Source organism: Rhinolophus sinicus, linkage group LG09, assembly GCF_036562045.2.
Source record: "Rhinolophus sinicus isolate RSC01 linkage group LG09, ASM3656204v1, whole genome shotgun sequence".
Classification (NCBI taxonomy): domain Eukaryota; kingdom Metazoa; phylum Chordata; class Mammalia; order Chiroptera; family Rhinolophidae; genus Rhinolophus; species Rhinolophus sinicus.
Window position 1 is genome coordinate 8,225,412 of NC_133758.1, and position 17,328 is coordinate 8,242,739.

The following is a 17,328-nucleotide window of genomic DNA, read 5'->3' on the forward strand; positions in this document are numbered from 1 at the left end:
CAAATGTTTTTTTCTTGAAGAAGTTAAGTTGTTCAATACATGCATTATTTTGTGTACCTTGAGTTTCTAATGGTGTCCCCATATTGACAAATGGAAAATATGTAAATATATTTCTTCACTATTGTCTGGACTTGAAATTATTAAGCCATTGCTTCCCATATTGAAGTGCATCAATCCTTTTCCTTTCTACTCATAGCTCCAAGGATTTGATACCAGGAAATCACCACCACAGGCATATATAACTAGTTGTAAGAAAGAGCATAAATTCCTTTCATTTCATTATTTCATATTCTATTCATTCATACTGTATTTACAATCATGAGGTTTCCTTTTATAAAGTAATTTAAGCAGGGGAGCATTGGTATTTTTTTTTAAGTTTATTGGGGTGATAATTGTTAGTAAAGTTACATAGATTTCAAGTGTACAATTCTGCAATACATCATCTATACGGTGATGGAAGGAGAACTGACTCTGGTTGGGTAAAAATTTAACAACTGGTTCTCCCGAAGGAAAAAAAAAAGTAGTGTTTGCTGATTTCCACACTGGTCTAAATATAACTACCATGGCTGACTTCAATATATAACTAAATATAACAAAATGGCATCTCTAGAACTGGAGTTGGAAGAGATGGCATCATTGGTTCTTGGGAATTGGTTCTAGCTGGCTCTGGACACCACTGAATTTTAGTGACCAGATAGTACTGTGTTTCCCTGAAAATAAGACCTAACTGGAAAATAAGCCCTAGTATGATTTTTCAGGATGGCATCCCCTGAACATAAGCCCTAATGCGTCTTTTGGAGAAAACCTTAGTATAACACCTGTTCTTGTTTTTGGGGAAACATGGTAGGTATTTGTTTAAATATTTTTGTAGGAACTTTTGACATTTTTTTTTCTTTTTAATCAATCAACAGTTCTAGTTTCTGGTTTTAAAACATAGCCTATCTCTCAACTATTACACCAGATAGCCATATGTAGCATTGGATTTCTGAAAAGAAAAGAAAGCTAAAATAACAAATTCACCATCATTACAATTAAGCTTAACTAGAGTACTTCATATAAATTTCACCTATGTTAGGGAAATTCTTCCAGTCACATCAAGCATTTTTTAAAAATACCATTGAATTAAGTTCAATACTGCATTGATATATAATCTTCCACATATAAAATGGCATTTAGGTATATGCAAGAATTTCAAATCTTTATTTAATAATTTGAGTCTTTTCCCAATATATTACTACCAATATGAAGAAACGAAAAACCAAACAGAAAAAACAAACAAAAGCCAAGAAAATATATTCTTTAAAAGGAGAAAAAGCAAGGTGAATAATGTGGTATTTCTTTTCTAAAATACATCCAAACCTCCATTAAGTGATATGTGCAACAATCAGCAGTTTTGACATCATAACCCAAATGTTCTAAAGTATTTTATCGTCTTGCAGACAACAAGAGGATTATTACAAAACTGTTGTCTCAGCACCTTCCTGACTCAATACCTACATAATTCCTGCACCACATAGTGACTTTCTTGAAAAGGATATAAGTATACTGTTTTGTTTTGTTTTTAATTTGAAAAACTTATTTATGTGACTAAAAGTAATGAACAGTATCTCTGTTATGAAATTGGTTTTTCATATATATATTCATACTGCAGGAAGCATATCTATTTAGTCATGAAACAATGTCTACAAAACTTTATTCAAATGAAAGGACTGTTCGCAGATGATCAAATTTATTCAATTACTTTGATGAATCTGAAGGCCACTTTCACATACTTCATTTCTAAAGGTGGGCTGCAAGTTTACAGACTGCTACATAGTTTCTCCTACTGTCATCAAAATATTGATATTCTAGTTCTATCATTTGTCTTTCAGGAGGAAGCAGTTTTAGAACACAATTTTCTATAGTGTCCACCATCTATAGATTAGGAACCCTACAATTCTTTTTAAAAGAATAAAAAAAGAAAAATTCCATTCATCCTTGCATATATGCACATTAAACTATTTTTTTTTTTTTGGGGGGGAAACTTATAGGTAGAAATATTACTTTAGTCATAAAATTCTTTTTAAAGAAGCACATCTCAAGCTTAAACACACGTAATCATTTGAAATTTCTCTTCTCATTTTGGCACATCTAAACCAGTATAGAAATTATACATTGCAAGGTTTATTCTTGAGGAGCATATCTGCATCAGAATTTAAAGATGGGTTTTGAAATTTATAACATTATGTTGTTTAAGATATATTTTTAAAAGTCAGTCTTTTACTCAATATGTTTACAGCAAAAGAGGTTGGGGTAGAACAAATTCTCAAAAGTCTTTGAGGCATATAGTACTTGTGACCTTGAAAAATAAATCTTGCATCAAAGAACATCTCATTCTCTCTGAAATCTTTCTAAAATACAAATATTTTATTCCGATGTTTTGTACATTCCAGTGGCTCAAATGACTTCTATGTCCCTATAGCTGTGCTCCTTTCTGAGATATGAATTGCAACAGGACTCAAGTGCTCTACTATTTTCCCTCCATTCCCATGTTTCATTGCCTTTGTGTAGCTCAGAGTGGAGAAAAATCAGCATGTTCTGACGAGCTTGATAACTATGAGGCAATAAGATGGACCTGAATTTAGTGGAGATTGGAGCTCCAAAATAAATATAACACTATGTGTCAAATAAAAAAAAAGAACTTACATATATTCTCCTGTACAAATCAGAAGAGATAATAAAAAGCATCAACGAATAGACAGCAACTTTTTTTCATACCTACACAAGCATCTCAAAACGATTGCACACATTAAGAATGATTTACCTTTTTATTTGGAATACTTCACATTTATTTGCTAAACAATGGTTTATGTTGCCTTAAACCAAATTTTAGTGGCTTGTATTGGAGGATTGGGGAGGATTTTCTAAGAATTTATATATTGCTAAATAAAATATACTTCCTAACCCATAGCAATAAAATTCTGCTGGATTCTCTAATCTAACAAGCTAAAAGCATCACTATAAATTCAATCTGTCCCAAGTTTTAATATGCAAGAAGTTGCAGGACTTTTCAGTGGCACATTGTGTTCTATTCTTCTCACTGGCAGTACCATGAAGGTATGTACGGGGCACCCTTGGTTCACTGACGACATCAGGCACTACTTTCTCATAGAGGTTAGGTGCCTTTGCAGGTATCTGAGAGTTGCTATCTATTCACAAACCACTGAGCATTTCTTTTTATCAAAAAAGCCTTCAAATGCTCAGAGTCTGTGGTCAGTGTGATCCCTTGGATACATCTAATGAACATATGCTTCACCAAGGCAGAAACCTAAACAGTTAAAAATGGAGCTATATTTACAACCATTTTCTCTAGTAAGTGGAGTTCTTGGGTTCTGCGTGTAGTGTTTTTTTTGCTTTTACTCGGTCTTCAGTCCATTTCCAAGGAACGTTCCAAGGCTATGAGTACAAGCTCTCCTGGCCGGTGCCATACATGTCTGCAAGTCGTTTGAAACGGGGCCCCCAGTCACTTAGGTAGTCGTAGTTCTGATCAGAGTTTGAGCTGATGGACTCCAGGGAGCTGAGGGACTCCGCCACCGAGCCATTGCCTTCAAAGGCGTATGTCTGCAGGGAGTCATAGGGGGGCGCACAGGGGTCCACGTCCGCTTCCTTCAGTCTTTCCCAGATAAACTCCCGGAAAATGACATTATCCGGGATGCTTTTAAAAGTCGGTCGACTCAAGAACTGAATTTCGGGCGTCACGTCCCTCCGGGTCTTGGTGTCTCTGATGACGTTGAGGTTTCTCAGGGCCGCCATGTCAAAGGCTTCCGTGTCTTCTTCGCCTCCACCCTCGTCGTCGTAGCGCACGATATTTTCTCGGATGTCTCTCTCTTCGTCGAAAATGAGGGGCTCTTTTTTCCGTCGTCTCATGGTGACGATCAGGAGGATCAACACTGAAACAATGAGAAGCAAAGGGAAGGGGTCAGCAAGGTCCCTGACTGTCCCCCGTCACGCCCCCAGGAGGCCTCTGATGTGGACTCAGATTTTCTGCCCTTTACAAGGAAACGAATTGGCTGCCAGCTTACATGGGAATTCACAACGGCAGATGTGTTAAAACTGCTACTTTAAAATAGAATGCTTTATTACATCAAAAGAAATCGTTTTCCACACCTGTGCAGAATTGATTGCCTCCCTCGTCAACGTACCCACCACAGTATTTGATAGAGTAAATGGAAGGGCCAGTTCAGGATAAACATAATAATTTCAAAGCTATGACACACAAAGGGATTTTTTTGAACTCCTTAATTGCTGGAAAGGCAAAGCGACATTCATAAATGTTTTGGGTATAATTTAGCAACTGCAATTTCAGAAGGAAATGGATTACAGCATTTGGTCGGGTTCTTTGAAGAAATGCCTCGTGCTTGTCTATGAAACTCAGCTGTTAAAGCAAACTCAGCGTGTCAGGCCACATACAGAGATTAAAAGCGTCTCTGTAATAAATTGAGTCCCACATTTAGTATGAAATATTAAACTTGGTCTTTATGTATTATACCAGGAGAGATAATATAGGTTGTGAGATTTTCAGCATTAGCTAAATATAGATTTAAGAAATCAAACATCCCTTCAATGTTAGGAATTTTCTTTCCCATATCGACATCAATAATTAGATAATAAAGCACATGTTTGCACCAGAGTAAAAAAGATCAAGGACCCTCGCTATACACATGAATAAGGAGCAGGCTCTTCTGTGAGTGCAAGCTGAAAGGGGAACATTAGATTTCATGGCACCTTGATTAAGTCAAAATGCAGCAGAATAGATGTTTTTAAATTTTGAAATTTAAAGATATATAAATTAATGAATTATCTTTAATGGATTTTTTAAATTTAAAAAAAAATTTTCAATTACAGTTGACAAGCAATATTATGTTAGTTTCGTGTGTACAGCATAGTGATTACACATTTATACATCTTACAAAGTGAATACCACATTAAGTCTAGTAATTGTGTATGTGACACCACACATAGTTACTACAATCTTACTGACTGTATTCCTTGTGCAATACTTTGCATCCCCACAACTATTTTTATAACTGGCAATTTGTACTTCTTAATCCCTTCACCTTTCACACTTATCCCCCAATCCCCTCGCATCTGGCAATCATCAATTTCTTCATCATAGATATGAGTTTGTCTCTGTTTGTGCATTTATTTTGCTTTTTAGATTCCATGTGTAAGAGAGATCAAATAGCATTTGTCTTTCTGCAGCTGACTTATTTTACTTAGCATAATACCCTCTAGGTCCATCACATTGTCACAAATGGCAAAATTTCATTCATTCTTATGTTTAATATTCCATTGTATATATGAGTATGTACCACCTCTTATTTATCCATTTGTCTATCGATGGGTCCTTAGGCTCCTTCCATATCTTGGCTATTGTAAATAATGCTGAAACAAATATACGGGTGCATATATCTTTTCAAATTAGTGTGTCAGGTAAATACCCGGAAGTGGGATTGCTGGGTCATCAGGTAGTTCTATTTTTAATTTTTTGAGGAACATCCATACTGTCTTCCATAGTGACTACACCAATTTACAATCCCACCAATAATGCACAAGGGTTCCCTTTTCTCCACATCCTAGCAAATGTTTGTTGATTTATTGATGATGGTTATTCTGACAGGTGTGAGGTAATATACCACACTGTGTTTTCAATTTGCATTTCTCTGATGATCAGTGATGCTGAGCATCTTTTCAAATGTCTTTTGGCATCGGTATGTCCTCTTTGGAGAAATGTCTATTCAGGTCCTCTGCCTGTTTTTTAATCATATTGTTTATTTTTTGGTATTGTGTGAGTTCCTTACATACTTTGGATATTTACCCCTTATTGGATGTATCATTGGCAAATATCTTCTCCCATTCTGTAGGTTGTCTTTTCATTTTTGTTGATGCTTTTCTTTGCTGTGCAAAAAATTTAGTTTGATGTAGTCTCATTTATTTTTTCTTTTGTTTCCATTGCCTGAGGAGACATATTCAAAAAAAACAAAAATATTGCTAAGATTATGTCAGTGTTTACTGCCTATGTTTTCTTCTTTTTAATCTATTTTGATTTTGAGTTTATTCCTGTATATGGTATAAGAAAGCAATCCAGTTTCATTCTTTTGCAGGTATCTCTTCAGTTTTCCCAACACCATTTATTGAAGAGACTGTCTTTACCCTATTGTATATCCTTGCCCACTTTGTCATAGATTGATTGACCATATAGGTGTGGGTTTATTTCTGGGCTCTCTATTCTGTTCCATTGATCTGTGTGTCTGTTTTATGCCACTAGCATGCTGTTTAGATTACTACAGCCTTGTAGTATAGTTTGATATCAGGTAGATGCTAGTTCCAACTTTGTTCTTCTTTCTCAATACTGCTCTGGACATTCAGGGCCTTTTGCGGTTCCATATAAATTTTAGAATTATTTGTTCTAGTTCTGTGAAAAATGTCATTGGTATTTTGATAGTGATTGAATTGAATCCCTATCTGGCTTTCGGTATTATGACGACTTTAACAATGTTAATTCCTCTGATCCATGAGCACAATATATCCTTCCTGTTATTTGTATCACCTTCAATTTATTTCCTTAATGTCTTATAGATTTTTGAGTACAGGTTTTTCTACCTCCTTGGTTAAATTTATTCCTAGGCATTTTATTCTTTTTGAAACAATTGTATATGGGATTATTTTAATTTCTCTTTCTGATAGTTTGTTATTGGTGTATAAAAAAATGGAACTGATTTCTGAATATTTGTCTCCTGCTACTCTACTAAATTCACTCATTCACTCTAATAATGTTTTGGTGGGTTCTTTATAGTTCTCTATATATGGTATCAGGTCATCTGCAAATAATGACAGTTTTACTTACTCCTTTCCAATTTGGATGCCTTTCATTTCTTTTTCTTATCTGGTTGCTGTGGCTAGGACTTCCAATACAATGTTAAATAAAAGTGATGAAAGTGAACATTATTGTCTTGTTCCTGATCTTAAATAAAAAGTTTTCAGCTTTTCATTGTGGGGTATGATTAGTAGCCACGGGTTTGTCATGGATGGACTTTATTATGTTGAGGTATGTTCCGTCTAACCCCACTTAGCTGAGAGTTGTTAATTATAAATGGATGTTGGATTTTGTCAAATGACTTTTCTGCATCTACTCGTATGATCACATGATTTTTATTCTTCATTTTGTTTATGTGATGTACCACTTTAAGATTTGAGGCTATTGATCCAGGCTTGCGTCTCGGGAATAAGTCCCACTTGATTGATCATGGTGTGCAATCTTTTTAATGTTTTACTGAATTCAATTTGCTAAGATTTTGTTGAGGATTTTTGCATCTATGTTCTTTAGGAAGATAAGCTTATACTTCTTTTTCTTTTCTCTCTTTTTTTTTTTTTTCTTTGTAGTGTCTTTTCTGGCCTCATAAAATGAGCTTGGGAAACTTCTCTCCTCTTCAGTTTTTTTGGAATAGTTTGAGAAGGATATGAATTAATTCTTCTTTGAATGTTTAGTAAAATTCATCTGTGAAGTCATCAAGTCCAGGGTCTTGGTTTGTTGGGAGTTTTTCAATTAGTGATTTGATTTTGTTAGTAATTAGTCTGCTTAGGTTTGTTGTTTCTTCCTGCTTCAGCGTTAAAAGATTGTAGGTGTCTAGGAATTTATCCATTTCTTCCAGGTTTTAAAATTTGTTTGCATATAAAATTGTAGTATTTCCTTATAACTTTTTGTATTTCTGTGGTGTCAGTTGTCACTTCTATTTATGATTTTATTTGGTCCTCTCCTATTTTACTTTGATGAGTCTTGCTAAAGGTTTATCAATTGTGTTTATCTTTACAAAGAACCAGCTCTTGCTTTTATTGACCATTCTGTGTGTTTTAGGCTATATTTTGTTTATTTCCACTCTGATCTTTATTATTTCTTTTCTTTTACTCACTTTGGGCTTTGGTTATTCTTCTCTTTCCAGTCCCTTTAGGTGGCTAGATTGTCTAAGATTTTTCTTGTTTCTAGAGGTGGACCTGTATTAGTATAAATTCCTTCTTAGAAATCCTTTGGTTATGTCTTATATATTTTGAGTCATTGTACTTTCATTTTCATTTGTCTCAGTGTGTCTTTTGATTTCTTCCTTGATCTCATTGTTAACCTATTCATTGTTTAGTGGCATGTTATTGAGCCTTCACGTGTTTGTGTGATTTTCAGTTCTCATAATTGATTTATAGTTTCATACAATTGTGATTGGAGAAGATGCTTGGTATGATTTTAATCTTCCTAAATTAATTGAGACTTTTTTTGTGGCCCATCACATGGTCTATCCTGAGAAATAGTCCATGCATTCTTAAAACAAATGTATATTCTGCTGCTTTGGGTTGAAATATCCTAAAATATCAAATCCATTTGATCCCTCTATGTCTATCAGTATTTGCTTTATATATTTAGGTGTTCCTAAGTTGGGTGTGCAGATGTTTATGAGAGTTATATCCTCATGTTGGGTTGGTCCCTGTATCTCTTTAGCATGGCTCTGGTGTCAGCAAAATCTACCCGTTAGGTTTGTCGCGTATGGAGCTGGTTAGGTGGTGATCTGGTGTGGTTTGAAGCTGGCCACCAGGTGTGTTGGTTCTGGAGCCTCTTGGGAGGGCCTCCAGTGCAAAGTCAGCTGCAGGCTTGTGGCTGCCTGGTGGGAGCTACATGTGATCTATGGTTGGTTGTCACCTATACTGAGCTTGCTGGATGCTTGTGATCAACTACACTGTGAACCAAGGACAGCTGCAACTAGTGCTGGGCTTGGGACCGTTTGGTGTGCACTATACTGTGACCTGAGGTGAACCACCAGTTGTATTGGGTTTGTGGCCACTTAGGTGAAGCTACATTCCTAGCCATCACTGGCTGTGGCTTATACTAGGCTTTTGGCCACATGATGGGAGTTACAAGTTGAGACTGGTTACCATGTATATCCAGCTTGGGACTATTTAGCAAAAAATGCAAGACATGCTGGGGCCAGCTGCTGCTTTTGGGGGATTTCTAGACCTTTGAGAGATTTTTGGAAAGCCCACAGTGCCATCGGAGGCCAGCCACTTGTGTGGAAAAGCCCCTGGAAGTGGCTCAGGCTGGGTGTGTGAGTTGGGTCTCGTGGGGTATCAGGGAATCACCAGGACTGGGCAAACTAGTCACCCAGGTTAATGGAGACATCAGAATTAGTGCCCATTTGTCCCTGCTGGCTGTGTGGGGGAAAGATTCAACAGGAACAATGGTGACTGCCAGTGCTTCGGTCACCATAGAGAGCTGCCCTGCTCTCTGTCACTCCAGCTCTCGCCCTGTAGTCCATCAATTCAGTCCCTCACCATATGTCTCTGGTACTTTTCAAGCTACTGCTCCTGCACTGGAGACCAGAGTGAGTGGCTTTGTGAGTGAGTTTGGGCAGGGCCCCTCAAGAGAGGCACCTGGGTCTCCAGCAGCCATCCATCTTACTCAGATTCCATCCCCTTTGGTTTTCACAGTCAGATATTATGGGGACTCCTCTTCCTAGCACTGGTGCTACAGGCTGGGAAGCCAGGTGTGGGGCTGGGACCCCTTGACTGAGATCTCCTGCCTAATGCTTAACTGCAACATGTGGGTGGGGAAATGCCAGTTCTACAACTACACCCCTCCTACCAGTGTCAACACGAGGTCTTCTCTGTATCTTTAGTTATAGAACTTCTGTTCAGCCAGTCTACAGGGGGTTCTCAGTGATGGTTGTTCTATAACTTATTTGTAATTTTGATGTCATGGGAAGAGGTAAGCAGAGCATTTACCTCCTCCACCATCTTGACTAGAAGTCATAAGTGGATTTTTTTCAATAAAAATACTGGAAAAATTTTTTGGCGATTTGACAAAATTTGCAGGTAAACCATGTAGTGTAGAAATATCAAAATAAATAAGATAATAAATATAAAAATAAAAAAGCTAGGTATGTCATGAATATATAAAATATGTAGAGATATTTTATTTACTACCATAAAACATACAAAAATCTATCAAAACTTACACAAACACAGTACATGTTGTCATTTGTGGTCAAGAGAAATGCAAACAAATGTAAGGATGCAGCATTAATTCAGAAGTGCATACCATTGACTGTGTACTTACTCTACTGTAGTAATAATTTTGCAGCGAGCCCAAGCGTTGCCAGTATCTGCTTACAATGCCGTGTGACATTAGTCATCTCTGTGTGAGCATTTCATCCCCCCAGTTAATTGTGATATCTCGTGGTTCTCACATGTTTTTCACAGTGTTTAGTGTAATACCATAAACCTTGAATAACACCATGGGACCCATTCTCAGTGCCACTAGTGGTGCTGGAAGTACTCCCATGCCGGAGAAGTCATGACATGACAAGAAAAAGTTGAATTGCTTCATATGTACTTTATATTGTGGTCTGCAGTTGTGGATGCCTGCCATTTCAAGATAAATGTATCCAGCATAATGACCATTGTAAAAAAAAAAAAAAGAAAAGGAAATTCATGAAGCCATCACTGCAGCTGTGCCAGCAGGTAACAAAGTCTTGCACATTTTTTGTGAAATACCTTTTCATCAGTACCTTGTACTGAAAATACAGCTTTTATGTGGGTGCAGGATTGCTAGAAGAAAGGCATACCTGTGGACTCTAATAAGATTTGAGAAAAAGCAAAGTCATTATATGAAACTTAAAGCAAAAGGAAGGTGACAGATCTAAAGCTGGAGAATTTAATGCCAGCAAAAGATAGTTTGATAATTTTAGAACAGTTTGGCTTAAAAAATGCCAAGACAACAGGAGCAGCAGCTTCTGCCAATGGAGAGGCAGCAGAATAGTTCCCAGATGCAATTAAGAAAATAATTGTGGAGAAAGGATATCTGCCTGAACAGTTGTAGAAACAGACAAAAGTGCCCTATTCTGGGGAGAAAAATAGCATACAGCACACTTATTAGCAGGGAAGAGAAGCGAGCAGCAGAATTTAAGGGATAAGCTAACTGTTCTGTTTTGTGCTCATGCAACGGTCCAGTTCATGAGCTGCACTGCCCTTATCTATAAAGCTGCTAACCCCCAAGCCTCAGGGGGAAAGATAAACACCAGCTGCCAATCTTTTGGTTGCACAACAAGAAGCCCTGGACAACAAGAACCCTTTTCCTGGATTGGTTCTAGCGATGCTTTGTTCCTGAAATCAGGAAGCACCCTGCCAGTAAAGGGCTGCCTTTTACAGTTCTTTTGATGTTGGAAAAAATGCCCCCGCCACCTAGAACTCCATGAATTCAACACCAGAGGTGTCTTAGTGGTCTACTTACCCCCAAACACAACGTCTCGATTTCAGCCTCTAGATCGGGGGGCATGAGGACCTTTAAGGCCCATTACACACAGTGCTCTATAGAAAGGATTGTCAAGGCTATGGAAGAGAACCCCGGTGGAGATAACATCGTGCAAGTCTGGAAGGATTACATCATTGAAGATGCCAACATTGTAATAGAAAAAGCTGTGAAAGTCATCAAGCTGGAAACAGTAAATTCCTGCGGAAGAAAACTGCAGTGTGTTGTGCAAGACTTCACAGATTTCTGACAGGATCAGTCAAGGAAATCTGAAAGAGATTGTGGAGACAGCAAAACATGGTGGGGAGGTGTAGGTGGGTGAAGGGTTTCAAGATCTGGATCTTGGAGAATTTCAAGAGTTAATAGACACCAGGCCAGAGGAATTAACAGAAGATGACTTGATAGAAGATGAGAGAGTCTGAACCAGTGCCAGAGAATGAGGAACACGTAGAAGCAGCAGAAGGGTTCTGATTATTCAAGATGGCTTCTCACTTCATGTACGACCAGGACCCTTTTACTATGAGATAGGCATTGAAACTAAAGCCAATGGTGGAAGGTGTGGCACCACTTAGAAACATTTTTAGACAAATGAAAAAGTGAAAAGGTCAGGTAGCATTTTCTGTGCATCTCTGTGAAGTTACACCAAGTGTGCATACCTCCCCTCCCCCGTTGCCAGCCCCGAGACAGCAAGAGCAGCTCTTCTGCTTCCTCCTCAGCCTCTCTCTCTCTCTCTCTCACACACACACACATATATAACAATTCCTTTTTATATTCTATTGTAAATGTATTTCCATACTACCAATACATTTGCCTTTTGATGCTCACGTATAGTGTTCAGTAAAGGTGAAACACAAGACACCCTGGGTGTTTCAGTTCATAGATACAATACACATTAAGGATATTAATATATTATGAAATTTATCATAATTCCCAGACTTGAAGATGAAAAAAATGTGAAGTGTTTTAGAAGGTTAGATAAGTTAACATTTCAAAGACTTGGGAGAGTATTTTTTTCCAACTATTTGAGCATGTAAAAAAATAAATTTTAACCTTTATGTCGAGTAAGTAGTAACTGCTTTTCAGGGTCTATGGCGATAATTCCTGTATTAAAGTCACTTTCTAAGTAAGCACAAGATTATGCGGTTTAAGTGTTTTGTCACATGTCTTTTCTGTTCATATAGACTATAGTTGTGAGCAGAGACAGAAGAAAAGATTTAGGTCAAGCTGAAGTCTAGACATGTACTTATATTGTGCTGCTTGTTCATGAACTTACATATCCATTTAACAAACAAATCCATGTTAACCATTTAGTATGTGCATTAGATGTGATGAGACCATGTTGCACTTACAAGCAGGCATAACACATTTCCTCATGGAACTCACAGTTGAATAAGGACAGTTGAATATGACGACTAAAAGTAAAAGTATTTTTCTGAAAGAGGGAAAAAGATATTTATCTTTAAAAATATATGTTAGGGGAAACAGGTACAGACAAAGAAGAGTTAACTGAGGGTAACTGAACTTGGTTTAGGGGGGCACAGGTGATATTCTTGGCACAGTCAACCACGTGACTGAAGAACAGAGAAAGAGGTAGGAGGTAAGGTTGGAGGATGCAAGCACCTGGAAGACCCTGCAGGCCCACGAGCCAATGTGCTTTATGAAATACGTGATACGATCAGATTTGCTTTTTGGAAAACATCATTCTGATTGGACCAAGGGTAGGAAGAGGGGAAGAGGTGTAAGAAAAGCATTAAGAATGCTACTGCAGCAGTGAAAGCACAATGCCGACCTACTCAGTTTCATAACATTCAAGTCAACATTTCGTGAGTATCCCAGTCTGTAGGCAATAGTGCTGGGTCCTGGTGAAACCCTAACAAGAGTCGTCTCTGCTACCAAGCACCTCAGGCTTTGTAGGCTGTATATACACACAGTAGAAATCCCAATGCACTTCATGTAAGAAGGCACAGAGACACACAGCTGTAAAGAGGCATGCAGGCCAGAACAACACCATTCTGCCCAAAATGAGAGAAATAAAACGAATGAAGGAGAAAAATACAGAAGTATAAAACACATGCCATACTATAAATTACTAGGCCCCTTTATTCTCACTTTCACTGTGGTCTGTGACAGATATATATCCAGACATTTAAACTGGAACATGGTTTTTACTTAGTCACCTTAAACGTATTTCAGTCCTACGTTCCTAACCAACTTCCTAGAGGCTAACCATGCCATCAGTGGCCCCTACAATTAGGAAGCCCTTATCTCTACTACACTTCTATCATCAGATGTCTTATCATCTTGAAGATGCAGACACTTTAAGTCATCCAGATTTGCTATAAAAGAACTTGTAGTGTAGTCCTCAACTCAATATCTCATTGTCATCCTGAATCCCCTCTGCTTATGAATGTCTGCATTCTCAATATCGAGTCTTGGTAGCCAGAACTTGACAGAATTCAGCAGACGTGGTACAAAACTAAATTAGGTTACTTATATTAAACAAGGACTCTTTCCTTTAATGTATTATTTTTTTACATATTTCAATGTTGAGTCTGGGGTTCATTTAAACCTACTCAGTTATCAAGCCACATCTTTTCCATTCTAAAGCTCTGTAAAAGGTTTTTATTTTAAAACCAATAGCAAGAATTTATATGCATACCTATTAAATATCACTTTCTTAAGTTTAATCCATTGTTCACAAACTATGACCAAATGTTAAAGCCTGAATTTCATTTAATCCAACAATATTTTTACGGAACACTAATTGCTAAAACTTTAAGCCTATTAGGGCAGTGCTATTACTCTGAACAGATGTGTCTTAAGCACAAAGACCAATACTTAATGGTAAGTATTCACTGAATAAATATTTGTTACATAAAGTACAAGCAATGCATTGTCACTGGAGATGCCGACAGCTCTAATCATTAATAAGTTCAATATTCTGTATAAGAAAAAACAACTGCTATATAATGCAATAATTATGCAGATATATAACATTTGCTAGAAAACTATGTATGTGAAGGTATATTCTGGCCAGGATGCTCAGAGAAAGTCCCACAAAAATGATGACATTGAGATAAGACTTGAAGGATGAGCTAGCCGTCATCAAGAGAAAACATTTTCTCTATAGTCTATATGATAAATCAAAATTTATTAGTCATAAAAGAGTTGCCTAAATCTTCATTATACAATATGGTAGCCACATGTGGCTACTGAGTGGGCTATTCTGAATTGAGACATGCTCTAAGTATAAAATATCCACATGATGCTAGACTTAATTTTTATAAATGAAAAATATGTTAATGTTATATTAAAATGATAAGTTTGGTTATACTGCTTTATATAAAATAGGTCAGCATTTATTTCATTTCTTTTTATTTTTGCTAATGAGGTTCCTTGCAAATTTTAAATTACGCATGTGATTCACAATTCACACTTGTGAAGCACAATATATTTCTTTTGGACAGCTGATCTAAATGAACAATTCAGAATACTAGAACAATTTTAATTGCATATGGTCTTAAGGAATGCTACTACAAAATTGTATTGCCAAATGACATACTGAACTGTGAAACAACAATTATATTACAATTACTACTGTTATCTATAAGATGTAACTGAATATGACCTACTGTAAATGAAAAATCTGCTAGAACAATCTGTGCAATTTCACAAATTTATTATAAATAACTCTGTTTTTTAACTCTTTGCTCTTTGATCCTGTTGATTTGCATAAATATTACTAAAAATCGGTTACTTAAGCAAGGTGTTTTACCTCCCTCTGCCTCAGTTTTCTCCTCTCCAAAATGTAGATTATAAATAGAACTTATCTCAAAGAAACTAAACCATAGTAACATAATGAAGATTAAGTGAGCTTACAGTATTTGTAAAGTGCTTAAATAGTGCTACACATAGTAAGCATTACTTAGTTTTGTTAAATATCATATATTGTGAACTTCCATAATAAACAAAAAGTTCAGTTCTATTCCTTTGGGTCTCATAAAAGTTTCAGTCATAGAACTGGTTCACAGAAAGAAAAACTTTACATGTACTCACATGTGATTTTGATAACTCCCTACTGATTTTGTTAATTTATTTGATACCTATTCTGTCTGTTGGATGATATAATGATGATAGACATACTGAGCCTATTCTCAAAGGGTTCAAAATATATGGCAACGGCAATAAAATAAACAGTAGAAAGTGACAAATACTCTTTCCAGATTCATTCCAAAATATTTCCCTCCCACATTATCTATATGAGGCTCCAAGAATATATTGGTTTAAAAAAGAGATTAAGATCACTACTCTCCAGATGATTTTATATTTGAGTAATGCAAACAAACATCTTTACAAATTGTGATACATGTCACAAAGGAAGTATGCAGGTTTCATGATAAAGAATCATCGTGTGGAAGTGATGTCATAAAAGTGGCGGCATGAGGTGAGCCTCTTGAAAGCTCCCCTGGAATTTACAACAAAGTGAACAACTGTAACTCCACAAAGGACTCCCTACACAGCAGAACGGCAAGACTAAGAGGTGCACTACTGAAATCACCTAAAGGTGGGCAAATTGCACAAGTGGGGAGGGAAGGGAGAAGTGTGGAGATGGGGCCACATGGGCACAGGATGCAGACCTAGCTCAGTGCTCAGACCTACCGCAGCTGCGGGAGAGGGAAGAACTCAGACTGCTAGGGTTCCGCTTATGGCCCACAGGGCTGAGAGGGCAGCACATAACACTGCTGAACCCAACGCTCACAGCAGAGACCTCAGAGCAAAGACTGAGGGAAGAAGGCTGAAAACGGAGGTTTAAGCCCTCACTGCTGCAGAGAACGGAAGCCTTAGGCACTGAGACTAGCTGCCCCCTCCCTACCCTCCCAGAGCTCGTCCCGCCCCCACCTGCCCAGTGCTAGAAGCGGAACAGTAGTGGTGTCAGATCAAAAGAACAGAATATTTGCAGTTCTTAGAACTGTGGTCCACAGACATGGACTCACAGCCCAACTAGTTACAGCAAAGGGGAGGGAGCTGTGGAAGCAGAACTGGCTGTGGTGGTGGTCACCGCCATTGCTCTGGGCCACCTCTCACAACACACCTTGCCCCTGTCTCCATCTATCTGGGCAGATGCTTGCAGGAGTAAACAAAGCTGTTGAAATACAAAGGCTCTGAATCTGGTGCAGGAAGAGTTTTGGAACTTCAGAAGCTCTCTATATCCCCCCACGGAGGTGGCACCATATGACCCAGCTGAACCCCACATTGTGTGAGAAGACAGAAAAGTGCAGAGAAAATATAACACTACAATGTGAGAGAGAATAAAAGGCTGTAGTCAGAGAGAAAATAAAACATTCTACCAACACCTAATGGAAAACAAGAGAAAGACCTCTTTCTATCAACCTGTTGCACAACCCACTCCTGTAGATGTCTAGGAAGAGAAATAATAAATCATTAATTTCCATGAATAACCAAGGCAACAAGACAGCTCAAAGTATACAAAAAGTCTCCAGAAAATGAACTTAAAAATATGGAAATATGTGACTTAAATGAGAGAATTCAAGATTGCAGTTCTTAAAAAACTCAATGAGATGCAAGAAAACACAGACAGGCATGAACTCAGAAACACAATCAAAGAACAAAATGAACATTTTACCAAAGAGATTGAAATTTTAAAAAAGAACCAAATAGAATTTCTGGAGATTAAGAAGTCAATATAAGAAATGAAGAATGTAATAGCCAGCTTAGGTAGTCGAGTTGACCAGATGGAGGAAAGAATCAGTGACATCAAAGATAGAAAACTGGGAATGACACGGATGGAGGAAGAAAGAGACTTGAGACTTAAAAGAAATGAAAGAACTCTACAAGAACTGTCTGACTCCATCAGAAAGAGCAATATAAGACTAATGGGCATACCAGAAGGAGAAGAAAGAGAGAGGGGAACATAGAGTATTTTCAAACAGCCAATGAGAACTTCCCAAATTTGTGGAAAGAACTGGATTCTCGAATGCAAG

General features: G+C 37.5%; 1 protein-coding gene across 4 annotated transcripts in view; it reads right to left on the reverse strand.

Moving 5' to 3' along the window:
* Window positions 1–2,788: 2,788 nt before the first annotated feature.
* Window positions 2,789–17,328, reverse strand: part of CDH7 (cadherin 7) — a 128,199-nt gene continuing 113,659 nt past the window's right edge. For 3 of the 4 annotated variants that reach the window (XM_019729337.2, XM_074339864.1, XM_074339866.1), the window contains one exon: window positions 2,789–3,929. In XM_019729337.2, coding sequence (XP_019584896.1) covers window positions 3,436–3,929 — 494 coding nt within the window. In that variant the 3' untranslated portion in view covers window positions 2,789–3,435. Of the gene's footprint in view, window positions 3,930–5,872; window positions 5,996–17,328 lie in introns of those variants that run through there. The other variant, XM_074339865.1, reaches the window with a different exon arrangement.